Here is a 15,214-nt window from a genome sequence, read left to right as displayed (position 1 = left end):
TTTAATTTTCTTGCTTCTTGTGCAGAACCTTTTTGGCAAGATGGCAGACATACTGGAGAAATTTAAAAAGTAAGTTATCTGATGTGAGATTTTCTTCCCTTTTAAAACAAGACTTGACCAATATCTGTAACACTGGTAATGAAATTTTGCTTCTTTTTTGTTTTCAGCTTGTTCATGTGGGTCCAGCCAGAAATAACACAGAAGCTCTACATTGCTCTATGGGCAGCTTTTATTGCATCCTGCTTTTTGCCCTACAGGATTCTTGGGCTTGCATTGGGTAAACACAATAAATAATTCACCTCTTACGGTCCAGACTTAATGGTTAAAGCTTACATGATCTTTAGAGGGAGAATTTTAGAGTTTAAGAGAGAAAACCTGCATTAATAAATCATGCAGTGTTCTAAAGTATTTTCATTGTGCTTGGCATCATTTGTCATGACCATTTTGAAAACCATCTCAGTGTATAATAGGAAAAGACTGGATAATGCTTTTGCTTCTTGAAGAGGAGAAGTCTATGATGAGCTGTTAGCAGAACTTCTCAGACTGTCAGCTCCAAGGCTTCTGGAAAATCCTATATGTTGAGGGTTTTTTGCTCATACATCCTTGTAGATGAAATATGTGACATGGCACAGGAGGCATGAAAGTAGGAATGTAGGATGAAATGTAGGAAAAAATGAAAGTATTAGAGGGATTTCTGGTAAAACTTGGAGGATGGGCTGGACAAAATGAACAGACTACAGTGGGTCTGTTACAGACATTCATTCTCAGCTGGGAATGGAGAAAAGGGTTCTCACTGCACCATGAGAGTCCTTGCTATGGTATGAAGTCCTATACTGTGAACTAAGAATTCTAATTTTTTCTCATTAAACTAATGATGCAATCAAATTAGTATTACATTTAGTTAGCTTGAACATAAATGTAGGTTTGATTCACACAGCAATTGAATTTAGATGTGTGAGGAATAATTGTTTGACTCTTAGGAGATCTGAACTGCACTCCGTAAGGTTTTAGAGAGTATTTTAAGCCCAGATTTAATGGCAGAATGCAAGGAAATAACTTGTATAAGATAAGAGTTGGGACTGGAAGATAGAGGTTTATGTAGTACATGAGAGCCCTCTGTTGCCATTAAAATTCTTGCAGGAGCTGCATAGTTGAATGCTCTGGTGTGTTTTTTGTTTTGGTAGTATATACTGTTTTCAGAATGCTTCTGGTAATAAGGAACATATGTTTGAATTATTCAAATGTTCTTCTGCATAATAGTGGCTATGTAAATGTTTAAAGGAACTGGGGATGGGAAGGAAAGAAAAATAATTTTCTGGTGTTGCAAGAGGAATAACAAAATAGTAAACCTAGGAGAATGGTTTTAACACTGTGACTAAATATACAGAATTCTGTTTCATTTGTGAACTTTTGAAAATATGATCAAAACAGTGATGTTCTTAATGCCTCTTCAGCATTCAAACTGCAGTGACCTTTTTTTTCAGGACTCTATGCTGGAGTCAAGTTTTTCCTTATTGATTTTATCTTCAAACGATGCCCCAGACTAAGAGCTAAGTATGACACTCCTTATATCATCTGGATAAACCTCCTGACAGATCCTCAGCTCAAAGAAAGATCTAATGCTACAGTGTCGAGACGGGTAAGGGCAATGAATCTTTTTGTCCCTGTGTTCTCAGCCTCTGAAAATCAGATCCCTTTCTCCCTTTTCCTTTTCTCCAGTGACTAGAGCACATTAAAGAGAAGGTTAATTAAATCCTTACAATCAATGTTAGTTGATTGTAAAATGCCTTTTTTTTATTATTTTCAAGATTTACAGTTCTTCTGTGAATTCTGTTTCTTGTAGGAAAGGAATCAATTATCAAAAATGTGTATGTATGTATAGAGATACTGTGAATCATGAAGCTGAACACACAAATATAACACCATCCATATTCATACCAATTTTTTTAATCTACATTCTGTGTAATACTGTTGTCAAGTACAGTATTTTTGTATCCACTTTCTCTATTCTTAGACATCCCTTTTCAGTGGAAATTTACATACTTATCCAAATGAAGTGCAGTTAAAAAATAGATAAAGGTTTGAATATAATATGCAATGTTATAGTATATTGGCTTTCTAATGGGATAATCACTTACAAAGGTACTAAGGTAGTTTACTACCTTTTTAAAAGTATATTAGCTTTCTAATTTAGAAATTAGTTTTTATTATTTTATAGTAGTGTATTTATTTATAGTTTTAAATTATTAGTTTACTACCATTGTAAGTATCATCACTTATAGAGGTATTAAGGTAGTTAACTACCTTTTTAAAAGTATATTAGCTTTCTAATGGGATAATCACTTACAAAGGTAGTAAGGTAGTTTACATATGAGACATGATGTCTCATGGTTATTTGTATTAGGTGACCTTTTAGCATAGTGATGACAAATGACTTCATGTCATACTCCAGAAGTACATTTTCTTTTTTTAAAAATGTCATAGTTAAATCACTAAGTATTGTGCTTTGTGCATCTTGGTAAATTCTTTTGGGGCCTGACGTGGTAACTGAGTCAGGGTTTTCCATATCCCTGGATTTGTCAATGTTTGTTAGTTTAAAAATTAAAATAGTTGTAGTAAACCTTGAGTCTAATGCCATTTTAGCATTTGCTTAATGCTTCTTAGCACAATATCGAATTGCATTCATGGAGTTTCTGAGTACTGTCTGTAATACACAGTACTGAGCAGTAATTCAGCCTGGGTGTACAACCGGAAAGTAAAAGGGATAAGAAATTAACCCTCAGTTATTAAGAGGAAATCTGGGGCTTGGGGGGTGGTGGAGCATAGGATGGTAAAATAACTGCAGCACAACTGAATATTTCAGAAGGAAGTGGACAAGGACAGTTTCTTACAGAAAGTGAGTCTCCCGTTCCTGTTTTCCAGGGGATGAGAGGGGTAAATAAGCACATGGATGAAGCCATCCATGGCCTGTATTTCTCTTACTTGCAGAAGATGATCTTAAAAGCTCACTCTTTCAGGTTATCTTGTACATACTGTGGTAGTTGTGACATCATATTGCTGAGTCTCTCTAATCTGCCTCAGAGGTGGAAGGATTCTGAATTGTTGAACTTGAGTCCATAAACTTAGAGAGTAATGATTCCTTTTGGCTGTTCTTCGTGGTTTTAGTTTTACAAGTAGAGACAGGGGTTTTGTACTACCAGATCTGGCTCAGTGGCCTTGGCTCATCTGCCTGGAAAGGATGTAGAGGACTGCATTACCTGCTTCCAAATGCCTTTGAAAACAAGAACTTCATCTCAGTAATTTTAGAGAAACTTTCTTACCTCTTGAGAGATTTCTGCAAACCTCATAGTATGAAAAATAGATTTTTGTACTAAAAGGTAAAAACCAAAGAGAGTTTTAATTTTTTTTTTCCATGGGAAAGGCAGAGCCCAAAACATGTAGTGCCAGCATGTGTGCATTTGCTTTGGCTCCTTATTATTCAACAGTGTACAAGGCAGAGTAAACTTAGACACAATGCAATATTAATTGCCTTTGCCCCACTCTGACCTTGTGTCCTTAGAGAGCAGTCCTGACAGCAGTATCTGATGGGTAAAGGTTGTATGTCAAAAGCTGATGGCAGATCAGGTGAAAAGGAATACCTCCAGATTGTTGGTGATATTTTAGACAATCAGGACTCTCCCAGCATTACAAATCCAATCACAGTTAGATTTAAGGCTTATGGAAATGCTTTTATCTTAGTAATTGGCCATTGGTTGTCTCAAGCCTGAGTGGTAAGAGGAAACATTTGCATGTGTTAGTTAGGACTAGAAAGGGCAGAACTACTCATATTTTCAGCCACCAGATGTAATGGTAATGGTACTGAAGTTTAAACTCCCATTTTTTAAATCTCTTTATATAGCAGGTAGGTAGGAAGCAGTGTAGCATAGAGCAGAAATTGTTCTTATTCCAGCACAAAGAGCATTAGACCTCTTGCTTTGATAATTTTTATATTTTGGGCCATGGTGCTTCACCTGGTTGTGTGCATGTGCAGCCAAACAGCTTGTCTAAGAAGGCCTTCAGAGAATTCTTTTCATCTTTAGTTGCACACAGATTGTTGAAGAAGCTGTTCTTTTCCTTGGTTCCAGGGACTCAGCGCTGCAGAAACGATATTAGTTACCATCAGCCATTTGCTTTCCATGTTAACTTTATTTTTTTCCCCTGAGGCATCATTGCATTACAAGTATCCTAAAAATGTACCTTTAAGCAGGTAAGAGGGCACATGCCCTCAGCTGTGCCTCTTTTGTCAGTCTGATTTCTAGTTAGCAATTGCAGTTCACAAGTTTTCATTTGCTTTGGATTTCTTTCCTTAGTGTGTAAATCCTGTGAGGGGTTGAGTGCTGCCAATTTAGTGCAGAGGAACAAAAAGCAGCTGAAGGCTGCCTGGCCCTCAGCAGCACCGGGCATTTACAGCAGCAGAGCTCAGTCCTGGGCTGGCATGCTGTCAGTTTGTCACTTGTTTAACTGCATGAGCATGGGAGGGCTGAGAGCAGAGCTGCTCGTGCCAGCTCTGCAGTCATGGTGCCCCACCAAGATGAGAATGGAAGAGCTGTCCAAAAGAACCTGCCTGCTCTCCTTCCAGAAGCAGGGCTTGTTGCCAGAGCAGTCCCCAGTGACTTTCAATCTCTGTTAGAAGCAGATTTTACTCAAGTATGGTTTTAGGAGCTCCATGGTACTTTTTTTCCTTCCCAAGGATGCCAGCAACCATTCAGATTTTGTTTTATGTGTCAACACTCTCAAAATTCAGTGCAACTTCAAAGAACAGAAAAGATCACTGCTTCCAATGCAACCTGAATAAATTGAACTGGTGTGCTCTAACCACTCGTAACTCTTTTTTAATTGCATTCATTGTATGTAGTCTCTTGGTTTGTGAGCAAAGTCTTGCAGTGCCACTCAGTTCATGTTTTATTCTGTGTATTATACTGTTAAATAGATTTCACTTTTTTTCTTTTGTCACTGTCACATTTGTGTTGTTTGTTTCTTTTCCTGCTAGCTGTCAGGGCATGAAAAGGTATGGATCATAGTGTGGAAAACTTCCTTTCATTTCCAGCATTTCTATTCATAATGAGCTTACTCAGTTCTGTGTGGCTTTTTTTCCTCTCTTTTTTCTTTCTAACTTCTTTTGTGCAGTAATACTTTGTTTATCTCTTGAAAACAAGCCAAGTACTGATAATATATTGTCTGTTAGTAATCCCACTAGTTACAATCATTGGAGCTGTTTGCAGTGACTTAACTGTATCTAATGAGACATAGCCTTTACTGTAGAAAAATGGTATTTTAAGATAGGTGCATTTAGCACCATGTGCTTCACCCCAGCAAAGTGTGTCCATCAAAGGGCAGCACTTTGAAAGGTTATGTTCAGGTAGCATATTAGAGGCTTGTGCTCTAGCAGCAGCATAGTGCACTAGTCTGAAGTTAATTCATGGAAGTAGTTAATGAAAATTGTTGCATTATAGATTTTCAATTTTTTTTTTTTTAGAAAGAGTAGTTAGCTAAATTATTTTTGAGAGTGTAGCTTAAATGTTGCTGCTCAGATTTTGGAATAACGTTTCTTTTCCTGCAGCTTCAAACAGCAACTGCCAGGAGTTATGTGGGCTCAAGTGCCCCCACTGGAATAAGCAAAGATGAGGACACAAGTCGTTTTCATTCCACCAAGAGAGGAAATTTCCATGAAGTTTTTAACCTGCCAGAGAATGAACGTCCTTTGCCAGGTATGATGCCACAGGAAGGCTACATTAGTAGAATATTTTGTAAAAAGCCAAGGATAATTTAAAGTTGAATTCCTTTTCTGTGCATTGTGTAGGTGTAAGCTTTTGATTTAAAGGTCTTGCTTTAAATTAGAATGAATGGAGGTGGTCTCTTTCATTCCATACCCTTGCAGCTCTTGGAAAGAGTGCACAGCCTGGTGTTCCTTTTATGGTTATGCAAATCCAGTAGTCAAGTTAAAGGGAATAATTGTGTGGGTGGTTTTATTTTCTTTTTTTTTTTTCAAAATAAGTGTTAAAACAGATGTTATGGTGTCTAGAACACAAGACTTAGGCCTTTCTTTCTAAGCACTTTTAAGTATCTAAAGTTTAATATTCAGTGTTTTCTATTGTATAAGGAGACTTGGGGATAGTGCCAGTCTCATTTTCTTAAAGTCAGATTTCTTGTTGTGCCTTTTTCAGTGTGTGAAAATGGCTGGCGCTGTTGCTTGATCAACAGAGATCGGAAGATGCCCACAGACTACATCAGGAATGGAGTTCTCTATGTCACAGAAAAGTGAGTCATTGCACTCCACACCTTTCTTAGGAGGGAATTCAAGACATTAAAGTGTTTGAATCTAAAAAGGGTCCTTTAATGATGTTTTGAAACAAAAATGCCATTTCAAGGTGCTTTGCAGCATCAAGGCTGTATCATAGGAGAGGGAGAGCTGAGCCTGGTGTGTGGCTGTGCTTAACTGATGAGATTTTGCCTTGGAAAGGCTTTTATAGGAATGCAAAGTAGCTCTGTACAGACAGCTGTTAGAAGCTGCAGCTCTTGATGTGGATAACATACTAACTGTATAGATATTAGAATAGAAACCTAAAACCTAAGTGAATGTTGAAAATTGTGATCAACAGCTATTTGACAAATATTCTTAGTCTGGGCTTTTTTTCAAGCAAGCTGAATGTTTAGCTTCCTTGAAATACCAGCAACAAAAAAGAAAACTGACAAATAAGCCTTGGATTCACATTTTTATGGGTGAGTGGTTGTTTTTTAAAATTTCCTTGCTTACCTCCCAGCCTCCCAGGACTGAATAGCTATGGTCATTACTGTTTGGGTCGTGCACTGAAATTCCTTTGGAGTGTAATGAAAGGAAGTAAAGCTCATCTGTATGCAGTGTCACCTAGTGATGGAGGCTGCTCTCCAGTGTTAAGAAATCTGAGCTTTTGTCTGCAGCACAATAACATGAAACTAACAGTGTTTCTCATTAATCTTCTTTTAGGATGGTGAAAGACATATAAGCCTTTTGACATTTGGTATTTCAACTGTTTAAGGATATATGTCCCTTGTGTGTCTTTAAAATGCTTGTCAGGTTTAACCATTCAGTGCAGTGATATAAATACAAGAATTCTTGTGTGTATGCATACTGTATGTTCTGGGCTCTCAGACACACCAGCCAGCTGCTACAATTTATAAATGCTTGTGCTCAATTAGAAGACATAACTTAACTGAATGTCTTTTTTTTATTTTGAAAGTTAACTTGTGAGATTTCAAACTTCAGAAGAGACAAGAAGATATTTGAGAAATTTATTTTAAAACACTCTATTAAAATGAACACTTTCTTTTCTTGTTTTCAGTTACTTGTGCTTTGAAAGCTCAAAATCTGGCTCATCAAAAAGAAATAAAGTTATAAAGCTGTCGGACATAACAGATATCCAGAAGGTATGTCTGGTTGGTGTTGGAAATGGGGGAGAAAACTGGTTTTCTGTTCAGTTAGTCATGTTTTGCATTTGTGCTTTTGTTATTTTGGAAAAGCACGCCACTGATCATTTGTATAAGTGAAATGTAATTCTTTGTTTATGAATGTTTCACAGAACTGCTTTTTCAGACTCAGCACAAGCAAACTTGCTCTAATCATGAAGACAAACTAGTTTACTAAACCCTTACACTCCCAGATTTTTTTAAAATTTAAGTTATGTTGCTTACAAACTCCATTGTTGACCAGAGCTGTGTAGGCCTTAAGAAGATCTATTGGTAACAGGAATCGTGTATTATTAACTTCAGTTTGAGTGTGGATATTGATAGATGCACCACCTTAAAAGTAGAGGCATTAGAGGGAGGCAGGATTGTTGTCAGTGGAGAAATGTAGATCATTAGAATAAATTGATAAATAATGATCTAAATTTTTAGATCATCAGAATAGCCAGACTGTGATGGGCTGGAATTTCATCTAGTTGGGACCCATCAGTAACAGAGGCAAGAAGTGGAAGGTTGGAAGCAAAGCAAGGGCAGTGTTGTCCTTTCTCTGGCTGAGATTTATCAGCCTGTGGTTACTAATGGGTTTACTGGTGCCTTGCACCACTCTCTGTGGCCTTTAAACATCACTTTTTGCTACCCTTTCTGAACTTCTCCCTATCTTGAACACAGACATCCTTGCTTTCTGCTGCATCCTTACAACAGATTAAATCATGTTGAGCAAAGAAGCACCTCAGCCTGGTGTCTATTACTGCATAAGTACCTCCAGATTTTCAAATTAATTCCTTCTATTTCTTTGACATGTCTGTAAAGCAGACAGCTTATGCTCAAATTGAACATTCCTACTGGAATTAATAATTCATATTAATGGCTTTCAAACGTTATGCTTCAACTTACTTTGTTGTTCAGTAGGCCTTTACTGCCATAAAGTTTCTTTTGCATCTGTGTAGTGTTTTTAATGAGACAGGGATCATGCAGTCAAGCATAAAAAAGTACTGTGGTTTTATTTGGAGGTGGGGAACCCGGGTCTGACTAGAATGTCACTTTCTCCCTGTGAATACTTCTGAGTTCAGCAAACTGTATTCCTTCTTATCTTTATGGACTTTGTAAAAAACAAGCAAGCAATCCATGTGTGCCACTGGGTGCTGTGGTTTAGGTGACATGGTGGTGTTCAAAGGTGGGAAATCTTTTTCAACCTTAATGATGCTGTGACTCTGTGATACTCTGTTTTCTATCTAATTTTGAAAAAGAAGCTTTTTCTGGTCTGCTTGCTGTTCCTGCAAGGAGTGGGTGGATGTGCCCTGCAGGGGAGGCTGTGGGTGATGCTCTCAGGCCCATCTCGTGTGTGCCCTGCCTGTGTTCCCCTCACCATGGCTGACTCAGCTCCCTGGGCTGGGGCAGGACTGATGCTCACAGGGGGGCTGGGGATGCTTCCAGCAGCTCCTGGGAGGAAGGGGAGAGGAGGGTCCTGGCTGGCCAGTTCCCAGCAAGGCCAGGAGAATGAGGCTCCAGAGAATGGCAGCTGCCTTCATCCTGCTTTTACTGGATGTCTCTGAGTCATGGTTGGGAGGACAGGCCAGTGATGGATTGTGTAACCTCTGCAGCATCTTTTGCAGTTGTTCAGTACAGAAGGTATCTTATGTCTTTGTGTGTGGCTTTCTTTTTGCTTTTTTTAGTATAAAGTGCTCTCTGTTCTCCCGGGATCAGGGATGGGTATTGCTGTATCAACACCATCTACACAGAAAGTAAGTAGCTGGCTGTATCTGTATTGCTGCGTTGGATTTCTTACTTTCTTTTCCTCCTCTGGTTAGCACAAGCATAAAGGCTTTTTCTTCCCCCTTATGCCAGTGGCTGGTTTTTCTTTTTAAAAAATTCACTTGTCTATTATTCAGTGTGTTTGTCTTCAGAATTTTAATGTATTAAATATTCAGCTTGGTCTAGTGCATCTGGAGTGTTTTACTCTAACACTTCAGAAAGCTTTTCCCCAGCACCCTCCATCAGGAGCATGCAGCCTGCTATGCAGTCTGAAACAAAAAGCTGTTGGCTTGAGAGCATCCATGGGGGGGGAAGGAGGCTTTGAGGTGGGAGAGCCTGGCCCTCAGATGAAGGTTTTAAGGAAATGAAAAATATTAGAAAATATGCCATGTGGTCAAGGATTTGATAGACAAAAGGATTATTTTGTCTTTATCACTGCATTTCTACCACAATTAATCTGTTCCTAGTGACTTGACGAAAATATACCTAGAGGAAATTATTTTTCTTTGTGGACTGACATGATGTGTTTTTTTTCTGCCATTTAGCCTTTGGTGTTTGGTGCCATGGTACACAGAGATGAAGCTTTTGAGGCAATTTTCAGCCAATACATGAAAATCACATCTGCATCATCCAGCACTGAAAGCTAGTGTCTTATCTTGGAAGAACTAAAGGAAACTTCCTTCTTGTATGACTTGGTAGTGAAAAAATGAACATCCTCATCTATTTTGCAATAATTTTTCTTGTCTGGTGGTTTATATTCTATCTGTTACATAAACCAAGTGTATTTTATATATGCCTTCATGTTTGTTTTTAAGGTTTTTGTAAAAAAAGACAAAAAAACCAAATGAAAACAGTGAAAGTGCTATCATCACTATTAGCCTTGCACATTAAGCACTTTTAATGTTTATTTACTGACATTAAAAGCTGGGAAGATGCTTGGAGACCTGACTTTATAACAGATTGATCCCTTTATCTCCACTGATGTCACTAGGGATTCATTTGTCCCTTTATCTTAGTTGTTGTTCCCTGAGATGTGAGAATGATGACTGCAGCAGCCTGAAGTCACCTTCTTCAGCTTGGAGTTTTTAATTGGGTCCTTTATTAAAACCAATGGCAACACCAAGGAAGTATTAGCTTCTTAGTATTTCCATATGTACAACTGCATTTAAAGTAACTCCTCCTTGCTAATTTTTGCATTGCAGAAGGATGTTTTACTGGTTTGGTTAACTTCAATTTTTCCTGCATAGAGATGTTTAAATTACTTGTACAGTAAATTGGAGGAGAAAGTTTGTAACTATATCTTCCTTTCCTCGTTAACCAAAGCAAGAGGATGGAAGGCAGGCAGATACTTTTTATAAAAGAGGGCACCAAAATGTTGTTCCTAAAATGTTAGGCATCTTATAAATATATTTCTATAGGTACTTGTCCTAGAAGGGCTCAGCTGTTGTACATGTTGCATGTACAAGGCATTTGTATGTAATGCATTAAAGACTTGAAGGCTTTTTGTGTTGAGGTGGGAACGATTAAACTAAACTCAGATGTGATCTTTTTTAATTTGGCTCTTTTCTTGAGTTACCTTGTGATAAAATTATGCTATAATATAGCAACTGAAAGCACCAGTTCTCTCAAAATATAATTTGAGGAGCGTTGGTGTGCTTCTGTCTTCCCCCTTGCAGAACTAAATTTTAATAACAATTAAACCCAACTGCCAGGTAAAACAGGAAGGCTGCACTCCTCTAAACTCTCTCAGGCCTGTCTAGCAGCAAAGCACATATTGACCTTTGTCTTTTAATATTAGAGAGCTTTTATACTCTATATAATAGCACCCATCTGAGAGGTTTAGAGTTTTATTTGCATTTTCATGAAAGCACAGTAGGAGTTATGCCAAGCCTTCCTGAGTGTCTTTTCCTTTGCTATGTCTTTTGAGTTGAGTAGTATAGATGTCTCCAGACATTATATGAATGGCCCTAAAAAAAAGCAATGGAGATGCAAATTCTGATGTAAAATGAGACTTAATTTCATGGATTTTTTTCTCTGGTTTTTTTTTTTTTTTTTTTAAACAGGAATTTCCTTTCTTTGTAAGGAAAGGGGTAAAATGAAGGAGGGAAAGGGGTAGCAAACACCAAAGGGTGTTTAACTCTTAGCACAGTTTTAACTTGAAGTCTGTCAATAAGTACAGGAGTAATGAAGAAGGTGGAGGTCAAACTCTACAAACCTTATTTTAGTCTGGCCATGAAAGGGTAGGATATGAGAACTTAATAGAAATTTTTTATGAAGCAATTGTGTTGAATATCATAATTTGTTTGAGTATTGTAAAGTGAAACACTGATGGGGTATGCCCTGGGTGGAAATGTAAGCAGGAATGGGGGAGAAGCCACTGTAACGGTTAAAATGCAATTTTCAAGTTCTCACTTTAGAGTAGCACTGGAACATGTCTGTACATGACCTGAAAAATGGGTGCATTTCTAAGACCACCTTTGGTATGCTGTAACTCAGGGCCTGGAAACTTCAAATACAAGTGAACTGGTGGGAAATCCATTTTGCCACCGTTTAAAGTGGATGTAGCTTGACAGTTTATGGTTTCATAACTTTACACATTCAGGTTATGTGTTTAAGAAAAAATTATTGATCTTAAATCTTTCTCATCAAAACTACTTTAAAATCAGTTAATATCTTTTTTGTAATTGCTACATATTATAATTTGGCTTTTCTTTCTAGAATCTTCCTTGAATAGCAAGTGCAGCTAAAAAATAGGCATTAAAATAGCTTAATGTTATATAAATCTTAATCAGATTCATTCATTTTGTCTTAAGAAGAAAATCCCTTGGATGTGTTTTAAGGTTATCCTTTTTTTTTTTGAAAAAACAGAAAACTATATTTTTTACAGAGAGCATGCTCTTTTTCTTATTTTTGTATCATTTTTCAAGTGTAATTTATACCTTCACTCTGATCATAACAGCAGTTTCAGTAGGAAATCAGTTGACTTGCACTTATTACCTCCTCCACCCTTCACTGGTGACCCTCGTGTCCAGGGTTCTCCTAGATTCTGGTTCCTGGAGGAGCTATAGGATCTACACTGCTGGTGCCAGGACAATGAACCACACCTAGGCTTCCCAGAGGGAGAAAAGATAGCATTATCCTTTTCCCAGACTGAAATGCCTCATGTGTACAATACACTCTTAAAATTTATTTTCTGAACGAAGAAATTAGAAATGTCTTATAAAGTCTGATGTGCTGATGTTTGAAATGAATCCACGCTTTAACAGTGGGAACTTAAATTTAGCAATCCTTAAAGCAGCAAACCTAGTGCAAACTGCAATGCAACATTGGTTCTAGTGTAGAGAAAACAGACTGGATTTCTTTGTTTGGTTTTTTTTAATAGAGCTGTAATATAATTGACAGACATGTGTGTACATACTTTTCAAATTTCACTTTACATTGGGTTATCCGGTTTCCCTGCTGCACAGCTGCTCCTCCCGGGGTGTCCCTGGTTTCAGAGACTGGAGGTGACCTTTGGGTGTTTACTCGGGCTTTTCTCTCCTGCTGCACCCTCTGGAGGGCAGCAGGGGATGGGCAGTGAGTGAATGCATCCTGCACTTGTGTGATCACACTGCAGCTCCCACCTCAAATTCCAATCTTCCCGCTTAGCTCTGCAGTACAGCCTGGTGCCCTTCAGAAACGGGCTGGGTCGGAACACTTAATGTAAAGTGCTTTAAATAGCTGAAAGTGATGTTCTTGTCATTCTGTCTGTCTGATTGCTGTTTATATTTGCAATTCTGTTCATGTCTGTGGATGTCTGGATCATTCACGTGTAATTGGATTTAACTTCTTTAGAAGTTCATTGGTTAGTTTGAGTCCCTTTTAAAGACAATAAAAAAGGGAGATGAAAACTGACTAATTCTTTATCACTGACCATTTAAATTCAAAAGAGAAACAAGCTGAAATATGAAATCATGCCTTTCTGTGCACTGTAGCTTTTTTGAGGCAAGATTGAATGAAACAAGCTATTTATTAGTAGCAACATCACACAGGATGCCAGCAGCAAAACTCCACCCTCGTTCTGCAGACAAAGAGAAAAGGAATTTTACCCGACTGTGAAGAGATGAAAGGATGTACCTGATTTTTGGCTACTTAAACCTGTTTGAAAACATTGGTAGTTTTTATTGAACTCTGTACATTTTGGCAGATGTTTAATTTCTACTAATCATTGAAATATAATGGATGTTAAAATTTTTATGTCTGAAGTTTGAGTCTATATTTTGAAATTGTAAATAATTCATTATCAGTGTAACTTTTGTTCGACAGAAGACTTATACTGTACGAATAATTGAAATAATGAAATTATTTGCCCTGTACATTTTTTAAGAAAATCTTGTTTGTTTAAAAAGTCTTGTATAAATTATAATTTTTATTTAAATAAACCTAAAAATGCTTTGTGCTAATGCTTCTTGCAAATTTCAGTTATTTATCTATCAAAACTACACCTGATTTCTTGGAACAAAGTAAATTAGTGCTTTTTGCAGATTCACAGCCATCTCTGGGGGGAGGCGGGTGGGTGTCATTGCTTTTGAAGCCCAAGGAACTGGAATTTTATTTAAAATAATTCTGTTACTTTATTGTAGAGTGTATGTATATTTTGGTGTGTATGATAGTATTTTCTGTGAGTACATCAGTCCCTTTGTAGTTACATGGTTAATTTAATGAATGGAAAAGCAAACAGTGATTTTTACGATGCCACTGCAGGAGGGCATGGATGACACAAGAGTGCTGGGAGGAGTACAAGATTCTGTCAGCCAGAACTCCACTCCACTGTGCTGCCAGAGGTAGGGACAAGCCCTTTCCATCCCAAGGGTGTGCAGGAGGGGTGCTCAGCAGCAGCATTCCCTCATCAGGAGCAGCATTCCCTCATCAGGAGCAGCTGCTCTGCAGCCTCTGTGTCACCTCAGCTCCCTGCTCACAGCAGCCCATCCTGCCCCTTTGTTTGCCTCTGCAATGCTCCAAGTGCTTGGCTCAGCTGAAATAGACCAGTCTGGGATGGATCCTGCACAAGTTAAAGTGTGTTGCTCTCCTTATTTCAGTATTTAGTTCTCTCCTGGTGGCAGCAATGCAGCTGGTGGTATAATGGTGTTTTAGGCTGTTATTTTAAGTGTTCTGACAATACTTAACTTTTTCAGAGAGTACTTAACTTCCCTCTCTTACTGGTTTAATGTGTTCTTTGTTAAGTGTTTGTACAAGGTGAGTTGCACCTGCAGCACTACTCACAGCGGTTGGATTCAATCCCACCTGCCTGAGGCTTTGTGGAAGGAAATTGTGGAGCCTGGCAGTCTGGTTTCGGCTATAGACACCATGGTATGTCTGAGGGGACTTGGTCTGCGTGAAAACAGTGCTTGCTGTGCCAAGGTCACTGCAGCAGCCCATGGAAGACAGAATGGAGCTGAATGAGCTGTTCACCTGCTGTCCCTGTACTCCAGCTCCTGCTGCAGAAAGGCTTTCCAGCCACACTCTGCAGTGTCACCCACGCACGGTGACTCAGTGCACCTGAGCAAGGCATGGCCTGGGCAGCCCTGGGTTAATGATAAAGGGCAGTTTCAGCTTTCAGCTTGGAGAAGCTGAGGGCTTTTTTGCTGTTACTTTTAAGTAATTTTCAAGTTAAGTCTGAGTTCTTCTGCTGAATCCTTGGATTCACTAAACTACTCTCCTTAGTTTTAGGTTAGGCTAAGTGTTTAGTGCATTAATTATTGGCTCATCTTAGGCTTTTTAATATTTTTATTTGAAACATAAGATATACAGATGTAAAAAGTTGATTTTTTTGTCTTAGAGAGGTTGGGATATTGCAAAGGGATCAGTCCCTTGCAACAGTGTCCTCACTGATTTGTGGATGCTCCAGAAGTCAGGTGGGCGTAATGCAGTGCCTGAAGGACGTAGTTATGAGCATGTCTTTAATACTAGATTTAGCTTGAACTGATGCTGTATTTAGTCACGT

The 15,214-nt window shown here is 38.3% G+C and overlaps 1 protein-coding gene across 1 annotated transcript in view; it reads left to right on the top strand.

Annotated features, from left to right (window-relative positions):
* GRAMD4 (GRAM domain containing 4) overlaps positions 1-13,656 on the top strand; it is a 76,518-nt gene extending 62,862 nt beyond the window's left edge. The window contains exons 12-19 of the mRNA XM_064702800.1: positions 26-69; positions 168-277; positions 1,485-1,639; positions 5,600-5,747; positions 6,204-6,297; positions 7,359-7,443; positions 9,153-9,221; positions 9,777-13,656. Of these exons, the coding sequence (XP_064558870.1) occupies positions 26-69; positions 168-277; positions 1,485-1,639; positions 5,600-5,747; positions 6,204-6,297; positions 7,359-7,443; positions 9,153-9,221; positions 9,777-9,878 (807 nt within the window). The 3' untranslated portion in view covers positions 9,879-13,656. The remainder of the gene's footprint in view (positions 1-25; positions 70-167; positions 278-1,484; positions 1,640-5,599; positions 5,748-6,203; positions 6,298-7,358; positions 7,444-9,152; positions 9,222-9,776) is intronic.
* Positions 13,657-15,214: the final 1,558 nt, after the last annotated feature.

This window comes from Zonotrichia leucophrys, chromosome 1A, assembly GCF_028769735.1.
Source record: "Zonotrichia leucophrys gambelii isolate GWCS_2022_RI chromosome 1A, RI_Zleu_2.0, whole genome shotgun sequence".
NCBI lineage: Eukaryota > Metazoa > Chordata > Aves > Passeriformes > Passerellidae > Zonotrichia > Zonotrichia leucophrys.
This window is presented reverse-complemented; position numbering and strand designations above follow the sequence as displayed.